Here is a 19,995-nt window from a genome sequence, read left to right on the forward strand (position 1 = left end):
ATAATACTATTTAATTTCATTTCTAATGTCAGATTGGTTAAGACTGGTTGGTGGTCAGTTAGGCCCACACTACAAAACATGGACAATTTATTCTGCTTTAAGTTGTTTATCTCCAAAATACTGAATAATATTATAAATAAACTGGGGAAAGGCATTTGGAGAATATTGTCATTGGTTTAATCATATGTATGTGGTTTTTGAATTTTAAATTATGGAAACAAAAGGGTGACAGAGAAATGGATAAGGAAACTATTCAAACACACATCTGTTCTCTTTTTTTATTTAAGAAGGTTTTGATTGAGTGATGAGTTTGTACTCTGATGAGTAGCACAGATGCAATAACAGAGAACCGACTCTGCAAATTGTAGGAGTGGTACGCTGAAAACAATGAAAACACAGCATGTGATAGATAGCGCAGTCAAAAGGTTAACGGGAACTCACAGACAAAACGTCTTGTTTTTAAAAAGTGCATTCACAAACATGACAAATACTCTCAACTCATGGTGTCTATTTTTATGTGATACAAAATATGCATACCTGTTTTAGATTTGTCCGTATTTCTATACATAGATATTTATTCAAAAGGGTCGCTTCTTTTTTCTTTTTACAAAGGTTAAAATCAGGGTTGTGGTCATAGCAGCTTCGGATATCTCTAGCCTCTTCACCTTATAACGAGATACACATAGTCTCAACAGATATCCAAAGAAAACCTACTATTTTCTCTGTTGTTCAACTCAAATGACATATTGTCTTTATTGAAGAAGAGATACTCATCAGTGAAGCCTGCAGTTTAGAAAAAAAAAGTATCAATAAAATGCTTGGGCCATTAAATATATTTTTGTATACCCGCTTTTTGTCAATATCATAAATACTAAAGACACAGGACAATAGTATAAGACAATTCTGGGAGACTAAATGTAAAGATTAAAATAGTTCAAACATTTTTTTTTCAAGTTTTCTAGTTCATGAGAAAAAAAAAGTCAGGCGAGCACAGAAACACTCTACTTCAGTCTTTTCATCAGTCTAGCCACGGCCCTTTTACATGTAAAAGAGCAATCATAAACAAGGCTTCTGGACAAAGGCAAGACTTTAAACATCTTTTCTATTTTATTCCTGTCCAGATAAGATGTTTTGCCCATTATAAATGAGGCAGGATCCTGTTTTCAAAGTAATTCATAAGAGCAAACATACTGATAAAAACCAATAAGTACCATGCAAATCTTGCAAGACGACATATTCCCAAACAAGAGACAGTTTTCTTCGAATAGGCGAAATATCAAGTGAGGAGGAAATGGGTGAAAGGCAAAGACCTCTAATCAATACTAAATACTATATTTCCAAAACCAAACAAAAAATATATATATATATTTAATCTGTACATAACGCATTAGTTCAGCTGGATCAGCAGTTTCTTTCCTTGTCGTCAGATTCTTAGTCTTTGACCTAAGCCTACCTTGGAATAATACAGAAAAGTCTTTTTAATTGATCCCTATCTCTTTGTTCTCCTCTATAAATCTAGAGAAGGGGCGGCTGGCCCTGACCTCCAGACCAGTCTTCTCCATACCCGTCATGGGGGGGCTGCTGCCGGTGTGAACACGGTCCATTCCTCCCGGCATGGTTCCCAGTGAAGTGATTCCTGTACCGCCGAGGCTGACAGGCAGCTGGGTGATGCCTCCATTCTGGATCACAGAGATCTCATTGTTCTTCATGGCCAGGCCATTGGTGATGGCGGCTGCATACTGGTTCCAGAAACCTGGGTCAACGTTCATAGCCCGTGCCGCCAGATCTTTCTGGAACATCTCACTGAACTTCATGGCATCCCCACCCAGCAGGGCCATGGGATTCTCCACAGACAGTCGCCGACCCCTTCGGGCTGGAGCATTGTTCCACATGTGTGTTCCCATGTGAACCTAACATTAGCAAGAAAATAACAAGAAACATCATTAAAGTGTCATCATAAGTCAGAAGGCAAATCCAAGACAAATATTATACCCAAACAAACATTTCATGGATGGGAATGGAAAATGAAAGGCCCACATTTAAAGTAAACAAACAAGCACTTTTGAAAGATTTTGTATTAGAGCACGTTCAAAACTTTTGGAAATTGACATGAATGTACAGACATCATAAAATCATTATGGTAACAACTATATTTCAGCCTTTGTTGCAATGTCTAAATTATGTAAAATGACATTTTAGTAAAAACCTAATATTGAAAATTTGAGCCCTAATAGTTTGTGTTAAAACAATCAATCAATACATTAGAGGTGAGGTGGGGTTTCATAGGGCTTTAGCCAGAACTAACTGCTACATGTTACATGGTGTGTATCTACAGAATGACCCCACACATGCAAAAGTCAGCTGGTTCATACCTTCAGATTTCCCTTTGTGGTGAAAGCTCTTCCACAAATAGAGCAGGCAAAAGGTTTTTCCCCAGTGTGTGTGCGCTCATGGATTTGCAGAGCACTGGCTGAAGAAAAATTCTTCCCACACGAATGGCAGTTGTGCTGCTTAGGAGTGCGTCGTGGCGGTGGCGGAGCCAGCATGGGGTTGATGCTGGGACTCATGGTGGTCTGGGGCACTGCAGCAGCACCCTGAAGGCCCACAGGCAAGTGAGAGCTGTCACTCAGAGATACGGACTTGCCATGTCCATTCATTTCCATTTTGATCATATTTGATGCAGTGCTGGCCAGGTTAGGAGTACTCAGCCCTGAAAAAGAAGAGGTCAGTTAAATGTTACAATATTGAAATATTCAAACTGCACAGGTTAATTTTGTAAACTATATGTTGATGCAACCACCTGCATTAGTCAGACTTATGTGTTTCTATGTATTTCTATCTATGCATAATTTATATATGAATTATTAATACTGTATATGGACATTATAAATAGGTTGATAAAGTAATTGTTAGAATAAGTAGGATAGGCGTAATAAGCTATGCTTCACCTTTTCTGTCAGTATTATAATTTGCACTATGTTTGGTTCAAAGCTTGTTACTATTATAAAAATAAATTTTTATTTCACTGTTGATTAATCATGTTTTTTAAATATTTTCTTTTTGTGATTTGAAAGACTGAAATACAGGCCAAAATTAACAAATAAGTAAATGCATTTATTTTGGTTTTCCATTTTTTTAAATTTTAATTAATAATTTATATGAATTATGTAATTAAAAAAGGCTTCCTAACAGTGACATGAATTTAGCCTTTAGTGCCACTTTTGTAGCCATTTAATGCAGCCATCATTAGTTATTGCATATCTGTCGAGAATTTTTATTTTTATTTTGCACTTGTTAAAATTGTATTTATTCAGCATTGATTTATTTATTTCTATAATTACTCAGTATTTATAGATAGCATTTAAGTGACATCAGTTGCTGTCAGTTCTGCCATGTAGCAGTATAATAGATGTTATTCACTTTGTTCAGGAAATGCAACATCAGTGTTTTATGGCACAAGAAAAATGTGCATGTAAATATCCCAGTCGAAGTGAGTGGGGATAAGCTAGGATTTAGCAATGAACTCGAGGAGGTGGAAAGGGCTCCTGTCAGCAGCGTCAAGTGAAAGTGTGGATGGAGAGGAAGCTTGCGAACAAAGTGGGCAAATAAAAATCTAAATTATAAATAAATTATCCTAGAATCTGTGCTCTTTCATATGAACAGACTTTATAGAAACATTACTTTTCACTCAAGTTGTTTTGATTTAAAGAAAAAAGTTTCATTATGCAGTCCTGTTGATTTGGTGCCTACTGACGCCTCATATATCAAATTGATTTTTAATTGTATATTTCAGCAACTGGGTCTTGTGTTTTACGTGAAAAAAAGGAGAAAAAACAACTAAAATCTCAGTGAAGCATTTTTGCATTACTTTCATTATGTGTAATACATTTTGATACTGTCATTATCAGTACATTAGTTCATTAGTTTTACAAATCACTATCACCATAGGTCTGTGTAGATATTTCATTCATTGTTTTTTATAATCATTATGTTCTAAATGAGTTTTACACATACACACCTCGATCTCTATTTAGAAACAGCATGTTGAAGTGACTCTCTTCCTTGATAAAGTGGCTGCCAGATTGAGAAGCAGTCAGATCAAGGGCTCCAGTGCCTTCAGTTGCAGACAGTGGAGACGGTGTTTCAGATTTTTCCGACTTCACTGTTGCTAAGCCAGCTGTATTGTTCTCCTGGCCCTCCTCTGCTGTCACGGCACTGCTGTTGTTATTACTGTTGAGTGTAGCCGGGGACTTGGACCGCTGGCTCTCAGAATGACTGTGAGCTGGGGACAAATGCTGCATAGAGCCAGAGGACTCAGACAAAGCAGGGCTCCCCAAGCTTTGGCCTTCAGCATCCCCCACTGCAGACAGGGAATCTGTGGTAAAGCAGTCTGTCTCTCCTCCAAAGCTACTGCCGTTCTGGGTAGGCTTCTGACCAAACGAACGGGTCATGTTGGCAGTGGAGTCGATCATCTTCATCTGGTTCTCCATTGCAGCGATGCTGGAGATGATGGAAGCCGGTGGGGAGCTATCGGGTGAATAAGGTTTAGATAGGTCTACATCTCCCTCTTTTAAGTCGGCTTCATCATCCATAGCCTGCTCCATTTCATCAAGAAGGTCTTCATCATAATTACTCATCGCATCTAAGCTCTTCTCATCAAAGGAGAGGTCAGTGTCCATCTCCTGCAGGCTCTCAGTGACCGGGGTATTGGGGATCTGCCCTCCCATATGCATACGGATGTGCTGCTGCAGCACAACAGCATTGGTGAACTTTTTCTGACATATAGGGCAGGAGTGCTGGACCCGGAGTGGGGGTTTAGATCTATGGACACCAAAGTGTGTTTTTAGATTCCCCTTGGTGGTGAATGCTCGACCACAGATTTTGCATTTGAAAGGCCTCTCACCAGTGTGGATACGATAGTGCATCTTGAGAGCACTCTGGCAGCTCAAAACACGATGACAGATGACACACTGGTTTGGGTCAGTCATCTTTTTGTCAATATTCTCAACAAGCTGCTGCAACTTTGATGTTTCTGAGGTTTGCATAGAGTCTAGGAGGCCCCCAAAGGGAAACTTGGCCTTAAACTGGTCTGAGAGCATGGGAAGGACAGGATGGGAGACAGGGTTAGAAACAGAATTGGAGCTAGTGATGGGTTCAGTGACCTGGCCACTGCTGGATGATGTAGTGGAGGTGATGGTAGTGGAAAGGACCACTTGAGTTACTGTAGTTGTGGTAGTGGTGTTCTCTCCTGGCCTAGTAGAGCAGCTTGGGGGCAGGAGGATGCCTTCAGGTTTCAAGAGAGGAGGTGCATCACTGCCTAAATTGGGTTTTGGGGAGGGTGAAGTAGTGGTCATGCTAGACTCAGTGATGATATTAGGCGACAAAGATGCACACTCACTTGAGGGGGGAGATGGTCTCTGAGGGGACCTGTTGAGTGGTGTGAGACTTGGAGACTCACCAAAACCTCCCATCATGCTTGGCAGAGTGGGAGGCAACTGGAGTCCGACTGAGGTGGGGACAGTTGGGAGGACAGGTTTGCTGTCTAGCCATGTGGTTACAGGTTTTTCCGGGGGCAAAGACATGCCGTATGGGATGCCTGAGCTTGTGGGCACATTGTCCAGGTACTCTGGCACAGGGTAAGGGTTCATCTGAATATGTGGGTATTTCTCTTTGTGCCTCTGGAAGTGGACTTTCAAGTTTCCCTTGGTGGAAAAACGGTTACCACATATGTTACATTTGTAGGGCCTCTCTCCAGTGTGGGAACGCAGGTGAATCTGTAGGGCACTGTCACTGCCAAACACCTTGGCACAGAACCGACACTTATGCTTAAAGAAAGGGTCCTCAGAGCTGGGCTTAGTGTCAAACACAGACACGTTTGGGGGCTTCCCCTTGCGGTGCTTCATCAGTGCAGAGAGGGGGTCGAGCGCATTGGCTGTGGCTGCTATGCTGGCCAGTGGGTTGGGGAAGATAACGCTGCTGGATGAGCTGTGAGGTATCAAAGGTAGACTGGAGGCAGAGCTCAGGAGGCTACTCTGGCTGAATGAGGGAGGGGTAGTGGAGTTCATGGGAAGAGTTGAGCTGCTGCTGATGCCACCATCTCTGGTAACACTACTAGTAGTGCTAATGTTGTTGTTCGTGACTGAGGATGAGCAGGAGGGAAGTAGAGATGACAGACCAGTACCACTGGGAGAGGGAAACACCGAATTACTTGAGGATGTGCTCGGAATTGAAGAAGTAGATGGCTGACTGCCACTTTGTGGTGTTTGAGACAGAGGCCCTTCCATTGCTGAGGTCAGAGGTGAAGGGCCTTGACCACTGAGAGTGGCCGGCAACCTAACAGGCAGTTGATGGACAGGAGGAGTGATGAAGTTGTGTAACTGAATCTGACTTGCAACAGGGGGGACACAAGAGGATACAGGCCCCTGGTTTGCAGCAGCATTGCTGTGATGGTGGTTGAGAGCAGGCTGTGAGGCAGACTGTCTGTTCATCAGAGCCACCTGACTGCGTATTTGTTCTATGAGCTGCAGCTGGTGAATCTGCTGCTGCTGTAGGGCCATTAGCTGGTCTAGGATCATGGGAATAGCCATGGTGGAAACCCCACTGCCTGCTGCTGCCCTTACGCTCTGTGAAAACTGGGCAACTGCAACCCGTGTGCCATGCAGCGTCTCCAAGGTAACATTGGTGCTTGGCATGGCATAGCTGGTGACAGTGGCAGGAACTACATCATTGAGCTGAGGTAGGGAGCCATCTGGCTCAGGGGATATCACGTCTCTCTCTTCGGAATCCAGATTTTTTTCGGGAGAAAGCTCTACTTCCATCTGCTCATCCTCCTTTTCTAGGGCATTGACCCCATTTAAGGTTACTGTCTCTGGGACGTCATCCCCCTCACCAGCAGGACTGTGGTTGCCCTCCCTGGGGTCCTCGCTGTCAGCCTGCTCACTAGGGCAGCTGGGTACAGGGGAGGGCTCTGGTGGGTACTCCTGGGAGGGGTTAGGTGTGTCCTCATTGTCATTCACTATGAGCACCAAGGGGTTCTTGGTGCAGTTCTTTAAATGTTCACAGAAGTCTGACCACTTGAAGAACTCAGCGCAACACTTCTCACATATGTGTGTCTCCTCACTGCCGCTGCGACTCTCATTCCCACTGTCAGCGTCATCCAGCACAACACCTCGGGCTACAAGAAGGGCAGAGATTCAAGGGAGTGGGTAGGAAGGGAGGGAGGAGGGGGTACAAAAAAAAAGAATTAATAATCAGTGAAGAATCCACACATATTTTGCTGTGCAGTGCTGCAAAGATTTAACCTTTGATTTTTTCTCTCTTTTAACATAACCAAAATCAATATCTTTTTCTTTTTTTAGTCTGAACAAATTGTTCACCAACTCTCAAGACCAAGGTTTGTGCATTCACACCCTCTCCATAGAGCCAGCTAATAATTTTCTTTGTGCAATCCATCAAATTATGAGGGCCTATCAAATGTGGATACTGCCGCTTAATGAAATTCCATAGAACCTATTGATTTCCAATATTTCATACAATTGTACCCAACAGATGAGGCGGCTGTTGGGTACAAATCAGGACTTTGATGGCCACATTAGGATTCCCCTCTGCTATCAAGCCCAGTCTTTTCTGCTAGAATTTCAAATATCTGGGTCTTTTCATTTAGCATTGCAAAGGTAATACTCCAGTCCTGATTCTAAGCAAGAGACGCTATTGGAATACTCTTTTGTTATGACGTCAGGGAAAAAGTGTTGTCAAGAGTAAGTGCAGGGATCTGTGGAAGCCAATGCCCTTCTGTGTGTCCTACACAGCTCACTGTTAAGTTGAACCATTTAAAATGTAAACAAGGATTATATGCATAGCTATAATTTAAATCTGTGTCCAAGTTGAATTGTTTTGTAATTGAAAAATCCCTTTCAATAAAGAAAGTCACAGTGTCATGTTCTCTATCTGTTCGTATCACTCCCTCTCACCCCCCCTCCCATGCTCTCTGAAATAAGACTCAACAAATTACATGCTAGTGCCATGGCAGCAAAGTCTCTGATTAGTTACACATGTTTAATCACAGTTGTAGGAAGCTACTTCCTCTTCCACATGCAACCATCAAGAGTCAAAAAACCTGGGCAAACTCCGAACACTGACCTCATTCACACCTGATCAAAACCATGCATAAATGTCTTCCCTTGTATGTTTTTTTAGTTACAGCTTAGTTATCCTCTGTGTGTGTTTGTGTGTGTGTATGTATGTGTGTTGTTAGAGGCTATATATATCTGTCCCTTTCATTACAAGTAGGACATGTGCTCAGTCACCACCACATCATCCTGCTTGTAATTTATTTTAGACTCCCCTGCTTCTTTACACTGTAAAAAAAAAAAAAAAGTCAGGACAATTTTATTGGCATTTGTTGCAAAAGTGACATATCTAAGGTGCACACACCAAACAACCCTGATTAAAGTAAGACATTATTTATATTTATGTAAAGTTCCTTTCACTAATCATGGAAGTGTAACTCACCTAAAGGCTTGAACAACCTGATCTCTGAATGTAAGGGATGAAATTTACATTTAGACCGGCACTACCCAGTCCTAGTAAACACTGCACATTACACACTACACATATTTACTCAACACTAAGGTACTTACTAGGCTTTGTAAGCAAGTAATCATGAGACTCATACACTGCCTATGTGCTTTTAAAAGGTTGAAATGGAGCAAGCCACGGTGAAGCAGACATAAATTTGTACCAATTACAATGACTCATTAGTAAAGAAATTAATCACTTTTGTGATTTCTGTGCAAAAAGACCATGACCTATCAAGGTCCAGTGATCGTAACTTCATGAATTATCGAGAGAAAAGCTTTGGACAGGTTCCGTGTTCTCATCCTCACTGGAGGCAGGGATGACAGAACAAGATATTATTTTACTTCATTATACATACTTCTAGGTTAGAGGAAAAACAGATAAAGCGTTTAATGGAAAGGTAATATTTATAATCCTGCATATTGTCATTTGGGAAGTGCATTATATTTATTTTGAAATATCCATGTAATCTCTTTCAGATTTTTCCAGTGACATCTGTAAGCTATGTATAAAAAATCAATTATAACCAAATTTAATCTCTTGTTTTCTATATTCCTATTGTATACCATCACTAGAAAGCTCAAACACAAAACAAAAACTGACACGCTAAAAGGAGCAAGTGACTGAAAGCATCAGCGACACATGACATCAGGCTAAAAATCTCCTTAGCACAGCAGCGGACAGGAAAACTCATTTCCATAATTGAGGGTTGAAAGGTCAGTGCAAATGAGTAGGCATTGTGTTGAGCTGATTAGTTATTAGAATGGTATTACTGTCAATCTCTTTTATTCATTCGTACAATTACAAGTGGAGGCCTTTGTATACCTCTGACCTCGCACATACACACAATGACACGTTTCCTCATGCACATATGTAGACACACAAAACACTTGCACAGACCATGTGCATTTCTATAGAGATAAACACCTAAATGCACATATATACATATGCATGCTTTTTGTTTTCACTGGAGGATGTCTGCTGTATGTATGGACATAATTGTGTTGGTTGATATATCTTATTACATGTATCCTGTGAAAAGTTATATTTTCTGACTTAACATAAGATAATTTGTTATTTTTTGCTATTTTAAATTACAATTTACAAATAAAAAGTATTGATTTGAAAATGTCATTGCCATCTTTTCAGTGTTTTGCAGCTTTTGCTGGAAGTATGAGAAAAAAAAAGGATATTTGTTCATAATTCAATTCTAGATTCTCAGTAGCTCAACATCTTGACACTCATTCAAATATGTGCACACTGCCATTTTAAAAAAAGATTTAGCAAAGCAAGTAAGCAAGGAAGTAAGTTGCTGCCAGTTTGACCATCGCTACAATTAGTCAGCATTGCAAAACAACTCACATCAGTGTATCAGCTAAAATGTTTTGATTGCCTTCAATGAAAATATTGCTCAAGTTAATGATCCTAAAACAACTGTATTTGCATGCATAATCACTGTGAAACAGTGCAGTCCCATCACATTGTGCAGTTGAGTGAAGGCAGTGACCGTGGAAAAGTGTGTGCGTGGGAGGGTGGGGGGGTATTGATTTTCTTATAGCATGAGAAAGAAAAAAAAAATCCAATCCATTTTTCATTCCTTTAAGAGTCTTCATTTACTCGGATGCAAATATTAAGCTGAACGTAGTCAATGGGGGGATTGTTCAGGTTGAATCTGTGTCCACTATCTTGCTCAGCAATCTCTGGCAATAAGTGAAGCCACTAATCTGACATATCATATCAGATGAGGTATTCAAGCTTTCCGATTCTGTGAAGCCATAGAGCTGGACACTGAGCAATTACAAATTCTCCCACTTTTAGCAATTTTCAGAATCACTTAATAAATATACACACAGACAATAACACCGGTATCATTTACTCTTTGTTAAGGTAAAGTCATTGTATACTACATATTAGCAATTTGCAGCTTAAAAACTCTCTGTCAAACTGTGATATTTTAAATGTCATTTACATAAACCAAGGCAACGACAACAGTAACAGTGCTTGCACTTATAGCTGTCCCAGAACTACCCTCCTTCTGTTCCTTTAAAATGCAGCTTAGGACCTTTAAAGAGAGATGCATCACTATAGGGAAGAGCAAAAAGGAAGGCCTGCTGGGTTTAACAATGCAGGAATTCTTTTTTTTTTTCTATTGTATTTTTATCACACCTCCACTCTAATCACCAGGAAAGAATCCACTCTGTAAGTACTGAATTTTTAAGTTCATTAATGCCAGATTGCTTTGACACCAAAATAATTGAACTAATGTGGTGTGTGCCCTTTTCTGTATTTTCATACTAAAGGCATAAAATGGGAACATACATGTTTCCCCTTTTTAAAAATAAGTGAGTCTTTCTGACTATTTTAAGACACTGCATTGATTCAGCTGATTATAATGAATATTTTCTGTTCTTTCAGCTATTGCATAGTCCAGTGTTTCTGTGGCTATGAGCACATAAAGCATCTCCTCGAATGATCCCATGCATCCTCAGACCTGCAGAGGCTTGAGAGTCCTCAGCACAGCTGTGTGCCTGGGTGTGTGTGTGTGTGTGTGTGTGTGTGTGTGTGTGTCTCATTGGCCTGGTCAGCCCTACTGCAGAGTGGTACAGTCATATCTGCCCTAACACAGAGGCCTTTGTTATTGCCTGCAGATGTGGAGCAGCCAAAACATTAACGATTTGTTTGTGTAAGCATTTGCAATACAATATTCGATGACGACACTCTGTCCAGATGACCGCGTCGCCCGTCAAGATGGCTCTCTGTCTCTGGATTTACAACAGCGCTCGAGTTCAGGAAGAATCTAATGGACAGTGATCCTCTGCAGGCCAAACAGATGTTGTGATTCTAGCTTTTACGTGGTGATCTTTGCTTCCTCTCCTTTCAAATTTAAATGAATGGAGTCCAGTTTTAAAATACTATTTCACTTTTTACACCCACAAAGCAAAGCCTAATATTGTAAACTGACAAATCTCAGCAGTCAAACTGTTCATCTGTGACCCCACTTTCTGAACAAACCATGACAACAAACACAAAGAAGACCATCTTAATAAAAGCCACTAATAAAAAAGCTGTCTGCATGTTAGCTTCCTCTTGAATCTAACCTAATTTGCAGTTTTGTCCAATATTTAACAGAAAAAAAACTCTTTCCTCTCAGTCAGGATACTTGCTCAGGTGTGTTTTCAGTGTTGAGTAGTAATTAAGACACAGGTATATTTGAGTGCCTTCTTGAAGGCATCTTTGGCACAACTATGTGGGTGGTCCACAGGCCTGCACCCAATGGGGAGAGGGGATTAAAACAAAAGCCAAACAAAGGCCCACTGCAGGGGAAGTGGGCAACAATTGTGTTGTTACTGTCAGTAGGGATTTTCTCACAAAATTATATTTTTGCCCATCATACCTGATCCTGCCTCAAATATTATGTTGTTGCGGACGTACTACCTAGGCATTGTGAATGCTTTTTTAAGAATTCTATAAAAATGTTTTACATTGAATAAAGGTGTCTATCACTAAAGCATGAAAAATGAAAACTGACACCCAATTTCTAGTCATCCAACGGACCAGTGATAGAGTGACCAACACGTCTTTCCTGAGATGATTCATAACATTGTTAACATCCAATAATAATGGGAAATTTTGCTTCTTATTGTTCAGTCTCTGCCCATAGCCTCTTCCTCTATTCCTCCAACTAGAACTAAACACAAACGTGTTCATCTACAACATGCACTACATTCCAAATGCACACCTTCAAAGACACTGGATGCAGAGGAAGCAGTGGTGAGATGAAAAGTCCTTCACTGTTCACACTTTGTAGGACAAAAGTAAGCTGTGCTGCCAAGGTCAATGGCACACATGTTCTAATTGTACAAGGAACTTGACAACTAGCGGCAGAACCTGGATGGCTGAGGCTTAACAAAGGTTAAATCAGCAAGCTTTATGAAAGCACTTCCAAGCAGACTCCCCCCTTCCTTTCCCCACCCTAACACACACAAACATACACAACCCCCATACCCCAAGGGGGCAAGTGCCTGGAAGGCCTGAGGGGGAAATGATATGCCAGACAAGGGCTTGTTGGCACTTGATTCTAGTTTTTCATGTTTTCAGGGATGCAGTACATTAAAGAGATCCTCAGTGAGCTGCAGTGGACAGCAGTGAAAAAGGTCACGTATAATTAAGGTCAGTTCAAGTTGAGGTTTTGAAAAAAAAAAAACAGCACAAATGATGAAGTTTATATTTTCTAGAAATTAACTACAGACACATGATGCGTGCCCTTGAACACAATTCGAGCTCTCGAATGCATGACTTTCAACATTACCAAAAATCCAACACGTATAGATTTTAAGTCTAAATCAAGCTACTGATGATTGGAACTTTTGAATTCCTTCGACTTTATATGCAATAATTTGTCAAGTCCAGCGATCAATAGTGTTGTCACGAGCTGCACCACAGCAATAGGCAGCGGAGAATCTGATCATGCTGCAGTGATACACTGACAGTCAGACATTTGTAGCTGATTGTTTAAGGTAGCTTTGGATGAGACATGGTATTGTTAGGTTTATTTAAGCATGTATGAGCACACTGTGTTCAGCCAGTGGCTTGGGACTGTTTCTCTGCAACACCTGTCCAGAAAACAAACAAACCAGTATCGTGCTTCAACGAGAATGGCCACTTCTAGTCTTAAACACAATGGCATGGACACTATATGTTACCCATAACACAATGGCTGCCCATATACTTATATTTTAAAACTGTGGACATACTTCAATGCATAAAGGGAAGGAGGCTGTTTTACAGATAGTAATAGTAATTTTAAAATGAAATTAAGCATCACTACAGAAAAAAGGAAGCTCACTTTTATCCCATGACCACACAGGAGAACAACCTGATGGATGGTTTGCATGTCTGACCAAAATCTGGGAAAGGTTTTCTTGATAACGAAGCAGTAACGATGTTTGTACGAACTGCAGAGAAATGACAAAAATCCACACACTAAATTGGACAAAAAGCCACAAGTCATCCATGTGATTCCTACCAACATTTCCCCAGAGATTACACCACACATTTCTATTGTAAAGAAGCTCTGCAAAGTGTGTGTGTGTGTGTGTGTGTGCGTGAGAGAGAGAGAGAGACAGCGTGCCTGGTTGTGTGTGTCCTGTGTGCTGGCCAAGATGGGCCAAGATCGAAACGTATAAATAATAGCAATGATTTGTTGGAAACACTGAACTTTATCGATACCTCAAAAAGAGACACATTTTTCTAAGTGTAGCTGAAAGAAAATAAAGCCACAACAGTTGAAATGAGAGAGAAACATAATGATTCTAAATCTTTTTGTTGAGGGCTATTAAGATTACACAGAAAGATGAAATGCATTCATCTAAATATGTATATATTATTTTATATAAAACATGCTCTTTCCACATTTATTTTAACAACATAAAAACATCACACTTAAAAATTGTAAATTAAAAACATGCATAACACACTTCAGTGTAAGGAACATAATATTCCCACAGCTGACATGTTATATCCCTGTAAGTCCTGCTGCTTTTCAGCTGACTTTAACTCTATAATGATCGTTTTATTGGGCAAAAAGCCTTAGTACAGAATAAAAGAAGAATGAGCTTTTGCAAGGACGAACTCTGTCAAAAAGGGACCAAATCAAGTGCGCTAAATTTATGTGAGGGGTAAACAAAAAACATTTCCATAACAAAACCAGGCTTCGACCTGCAACAGAATCCGCATTTTGCTCCTGGGAGACCCAGACAGGCGCTGAGGGACAAAAGACACTAATGCTAAATAAAATAAAACCTCAAATTTACTGGCTTGTATTTATTGTTTTTTTAAATGACGGAAAATATAAAGCTGCATGATTTACTTCTGTAGCTCTACAATTAGGAATTTCACGGCTCTGGGAGAGAACGTGAAGTATTTTCCAACTTCACAGATTGGGTGCGTGCACGCCTGTGCGTGCGTTTTAGTGTGCGCGCATACAAATACAACATCATCCTTAAAAGACGCTTTTAATACCACCGCTCAAATATTTGACATAGGTTAAAAGAAAGTATTAAATCAGTTCTATTTTGAAACAGGCCTTTCAAAAAGGCCTCCAGCATATAATATAAATGCTGTAAATGTAAAATGTTGTGAATTATTACACGCATTACTGACATTACTCTTAAGTCATTCATAAATAAACAATATCGTGACGCACGCTGGAGGAGCGCAGGCTAACAGATGTTTTTGGAATAAAAGGAAACACTTCATAATAGAGAATCGTGCACTTCTCTGTCGATAGACATGAGACTTTAAAGCTTCTAACTTTCATAAAGGATTTATCACAAATTGTCGCCTCTATGTCAAAGTAATTAATCTTACCAGCAGCCTGACAATCATCCAAAATAATCCAAAAGACTTCATTTATGATACAAGTTCTATAAAAAGAGTTAAAACGCACTTGGACCAAAAAGGAGTAAATAAACAACAGAGTGCAGAGCTGTGAAGGGAAGTTGTCTGTTTGAAAGAAGACCTCAGCTGATCGAAAGCACTCACCGTGCTCGGAAATAACCCCGGCTAGTGCGGGATCCTCGTCCGACTTGAGGTGCTGCGGCTTGGCTTGCTTGCGTCGGGACATGCTGCTGGCGTCGGTGCTGGCGATGCTGCTGCTTTTGCGCTCCGAGATGTCTCTGCGTTTTGCAGATACATCAGCGAAGAGCGAATGAACCAACACACAAAAAGTTCGCAAATAGTCTGGTAGCGGAGAGAGGGGGGAAATGTGACATTAACCGGCGTCGCTCCTGCCGCTGCTGTTGCTAAACGTTGGATTGCGCATGTCGCAATAATAATTATGATTTTGAATAATGCTTCGCGATTAATGGCACAGTGTGAAGGTGGTGAGGATTGGCTGGAGTCCAGCGGACGCGCATTGAATATGGTAATGAGGGACGGACTAAGCAATTAGCCGCTTCTCTCTCAGACTTTATCCGTCTCTTTTCTCTTCACTATCCAGCCTCCCCCAACAACACAACACACCAAATCTGTTGTTATGCCCAGCTCACGGGGGGGTCTTCAGCAGGGAACGTCAGACTCTTCCCCCCCCTCCTTTCACGAAGCGCACTGACTCACAAGTGCTGAGGATTCATTGCTGCGTTTCTTCACGACGTATCTCTAATCTTCAACACTCTGACCTTTATGATCCCACTTTTACCCCAGAACTTCATAAAGCCTGTCTCGAGGTCTAAGCCCAGTGCTCACACTTTCTCTCTCGGTAACTTTTTTATATGTGTGCGCCGAGAGTGTACACGCACCTCCTCGACTTGGACTCAAATGAAGCGATATTTAGACTCTCTGAGATGTTTCGGGGCTTTAAAGTTTTCTCTTGGTGGACATCTTTCCGGTAAAGTAGCTGTAGTTTGACTACACGGACATCGATAACCAGAAAGTGGACGGGACGAGTAAAGTTCTTGACAATAGCAATGAATTGTCACCAAGGTTTTTTCTTTATGGCGCAGCTCCGTTCAACAAACTTTGACGCGCGTCTTTCGAGAAAACGGGGCCACAGTTAATCCTCCTCTCAGCAACGACATGAATGTCAGTGTGATCAAGAAACTAATGTGTCCCCCCAAAAGAGAAGACGCTTCAGTGTTTCTAGTCACGGTGAAGCTCCTTTCATCCTCGCTCTTTCGCCGTGTTCTAGCTCCTGGTTGAGCCTTCGCCTCGGTGCGCTCTCAAAAAGTGGCTTTTTCTGAAAATGCGGTAACCAAACAAACAAACACCGCTTGTTCTCCAAACGAAAACTTCAGTCTTTCCTTTACACTGCTTGCGGGTGCGTATGGAAGCCAACTTTGAAGTTATCTTCGGGCAGCCCACGGAAGCGTCGGTCTCTCGGTGTTGGGCATGGCTCCATGTGTGTGGGGGACTGCGCTGTGTGTGAGAGTTAACCCCCAAGCAGAGGTTCAGCCCATTGCTTTCAGCCACCACTAGGATGTACCACCACGTTACTCTTCAGTGGATCGTGCTCAGACTCCAGTGTGAACACCCAGATTTGACCTCCCATAATGTCTCCCAACTCCCACCAGTCGCCGTCTGTAAGGAATAGGTTGTCATATTAGTCTGACGGACTAGTATTTTTTATGAGAGCTGCGTGGTTCTATGATAGGCTCTCCGCCACAACTTGCAGCCTTTACTTTAACTTTATTTCTAGTTTATGGACGTTACACACGGTGGCAACTGCTGTAAATGTGTAAATGCAGCTTGTCTTGTTTTATTTATATCGCCCTGTAACAGTGTATGGCCTCTTGAAAGCATGATACAGATGTTGTAGCATTTTAAATACTTTGCTAAAAAGGTTAAAACAAAACGTTGAGCTTCGGTGCCAGTGTTAGTGAGCAAACACATTAACCATGAACTTTGCAAATTGTTATTTGCATTAAAATGTCGGACTGCATGAGGTCACAGTATGGTGGGAAATAGGATTGAACGGATTAGGATGTGCTGGGCTAAGTGGCATGTAAATACGAGGGGGGAAGCGTGCGTCAGTTTAATGGAATAAAGCTAATTTATAAACATCGACTTCAAGTTATTTTATTTTGATATCTTATTATTTTTCCTATCGCAAACACCATCATAATGCATTTTCAAATAGCAGTTATTGGTTTTAGTATATGGTTAATAAGAAAGATAAATCTTCATATCACAATCATGTGTTTTTTTCAGTGCGTAATACCGGATTTCTAAATAAACTAGAAACGATTTCACTGTAACGATGGCTCGTAAGCTTTTTTTCATTTAGGGGGTGCTCAGTTAGAGCTCCCCCTCCCCTTCCCTCTCCCTCTTGTCTGGTTGACCTGTCTATTCCCCTGTGTCCACCTCATACCAGAGACAAATCTGTTGACAACAAGGTCGTCCAGTGAGCAAACTTTCTTTCTTTCTTCTTCTTCTTTTTCTCCTCCTCCTTCCATCATCCCCTTAGAACTTATGTCCAAAAGGCTATTATTATCTGGTATTAATAGATGCAGCCCCAGGAAGACAAAATCAGCTATTGATAATTGCAAAGAGTATAGGGTAGCTACTGTATCGATCGGCGTGTCCTCCACTCCCCTGGTACTGAGAGATAAGGAGACAGTGTTCAGAGCAATATAATTTCTTTTGACCTATCTGTTTGCTACAGACTTATGATGAATAGCCAGAGTGGCTGAAGTCCTTTATCACCAAAGTTACCTCCTTGATATAATATTGATTCTTTATAACTAGCTCGCCACACAAAAATCAAACTGTCCACTTGGCCATCATCATCATCATTATCATCACAAAGGCGGAGGAATGAAGATCCCTGCGCCTCGAAAAGCGAGCCCTTACAATCTCCTCTGTAGGCCTAAGCTTTATTTTGCTGATGATGAAAGGAGAGGGGAAACGAGGCAAGGTGCCATTTAAGACGAGGTGCCATTTAATCCGGTATGCACCACACACACACACACACACACACACACAGAGAGAGAGAGAGAGAGAGAGAGAGAGAGAGAGAGAGAGAGAGAGATCCAGTATGATCAGGATTGCCAAACAGCTTGGGATTCTGGGAGAGTAATTAATTTGGTGTGAATTTTGTTTGTTTGACGCAGGCCTACATACAAACCTCATCATTTCTATAACTGACAAAAAACCGAATTAATATGAAAAAGCTACATGCCATTTTAATAGTCATCTTGGCGACAGTGGAAAAGTAAACGTGCACGTTTGTTTTATGATACATCACAGACCGGATGCGCCTCTGAGTTATCCTTTAACCCTAAAGTACGGGCTGTTTCGTTACAGAGCTGGAGTCCCGTAGAGGCTATTACAACGAGGCCACTCACCGACAGAGGGGAAAGCACTGCTGGTGGAAGAGGCGGGGGGAGGAAGCGGGATGGAGGGAGGAAGCAGAGAGGGTGGGAGAGGAGGGAGAGGAGAAACGTGTAATCACCCAAACAACCATTTTTACCCATTTCACCCCCTCTGTGTCGCAAGGTAAGAAAAAGGCTACATGGCTTCAATTCTAGCCCTCTCTGCACCATAAACCGCTTCGGCTTGACTTCTGTAAGAGCCCCTCTCCTCTTCTCTCCCACTCTGCAGTGGCCATGAGGTTATCTGTCTTTCAGTGCGGATATGGTGAAGTGAGGGCGGACCGTGGGGAAGACACCAAGAGGTAAATGACGCTTTCAGTTTGAATTTATTATTTGTTTGCCCTGTGCGTCACTGTAAAAGAAAAATAATATGATAGTCTTAAAGTCATCTCTTAGATATCTTTAAATGGGAGAATCTAAGAACATGATCTTTTATATTTGTCGTTTAAATTGAAAAGCATGTGATTAGACCGCCGAAGTGGCATAATGTGTCCAATACGTCAATGTCCAGTCAGACGACTTTGCGCCGCAACTGGTGCCAAGACGCATTTATAGCACACTGCAGGCTATTGTAGCAGTCTAGGGCAGCCTATGGCACACTGCTGAGGATGTGATCTGCACCAATCAGAGACAAGAAGTAACTTTTTCCTGCTATTGGAAGATTGTAGAAGTGACGATACTGTAGACCACGATGTTCCTAAAACATTCCTGTAAGGACACATAGTAAGATACCAGTACTCAGTACTGGGTTTATATTGGACTTAGTAACGCTTTATGCATTGTTTTATCTCCTGTCTATCTTTAGAATATTCCACACTTACATTCTGTGTCTCTATTGCAGTGCTACAATTTGAATTTAACGAAGCTTTGCAGTTATTTTAATATTTATGTAATTTTCAGTTTCAAATGTTGTTGTAATCCATCAATATGATAATCCTGTAATAGTTCTTTATATTCTTTTTTGTCCTAATTTTAGATTAAACTTCTTCTAAATATTATTTTTGTAAAGATTATAGCAGGAGTAAAGTGCTGGTAAGGTTGAAATGTAACTTTTAACTGATCACTGATTATTCTGTGGCAGTCTATTATTATAATATTACTATATTACTACTGTAATGATTAGGGCTTTGATATAAGAAGGCATTCTTTTATAATGTAAAATCTGATTATTAGGGTTGTTTTTCTGATGATGATGGCAGCATATGCTACTATTTGTGTCTTAGGATCTGTTGGTAAAACCATTCAGGAGGAAGCCACTCAAGTGTTTTTAGACACTGAGCAGAGCTACAGCAGCTGCTCGATTGGATGGCATGATATACAGTAAGAGTGGCGTTTCTTTCGGGACATGCTTTCCAGCTTTGCTCTGTATCACGCATCCATTAGCTGGATATGTAAAACACACACAGACACACATGCATGGACTATCTGACACATAATTGTGGACATCATGTATAAGTAATGACTATTGTAGCTGGGATTCTACTAAGTGGCAACTGGCTGGAGTCCTGCTCTGAAACTGGAGTGTTTTACTCTCCCATGTATTCCAGAG

General features: G+C 41.1%; 1 protein-coding gene and 1 long non-coding RNA gene across 2 annotated transcripts in view; one reads left to right on the forward strand and one right to left on the reverse strand.

Annotated features, from left to right (window-relative positions):
• Window positions 1-245: 245 nt before the first annotated feature.
• On the reverse strand, window positions 246-16,797 carry sall3a (spalt-like transcription factor 3a). Its single transcript, XM_020597254.1, has 4 exons — window positions 15,121-16,797; window positions 4,019-7,174; window positions 2,373-2,710; window positions 246-1,910 (listed from the first exon to the last, which is right to left on the reverse strand). Exons 1-4 carry the CDS (start codon window positions 15,200-15,202, stop codon window positions 1,479-1,481), a joined length of 4,008 nt encoding a protein of 1,335 aa, XP_020452910.1. The 5' UTR covers window positions 15,203-16,797; the 3' UTR covers window positions 246-1,478.
• A 772-nt stretch (window positions 16,798-17,569) lies between these two features.
• LOC109958545 (uncharacterized) overlaps window positions 17,570-19,995 on the forward strand; it is a 62,133-nt gene continuing 59,707 nt past the window's right edge. Inside the window, exons 1-4 of the long non-coding RNA XR_002274692.1 lie at window positions 17,570-18,021; window positions 18,379-18,570; window positions 18,676-18,748; window positions 19,670-19,766. This is a non-coding gene — a long non-coding RNA (uncharacterized LOC109958545). The remainder of the gene's footprint in view (window positions 18,022-18,378; window positions 18,571-18,675; window positions 18,749-19,669; window positions 19,767-19,995) is intronic.

The sequence above is a fragment of the Monopterus albus genome, unplaced genomic scaffold (assembly GCF_001952655.1).
Source record: "Monopterus albus unplaced genomic scaffold, M_albus_1.0 scaffold33.1, whole genome shotgun sequence".
In the NCBI taxonomy this organism is placed as follows: Eukaryota; Metazoa; Chordata; class Actinopteri; order Synbranchiformes; family Synbranchidae; genus Monopterus; species Monopterus albus.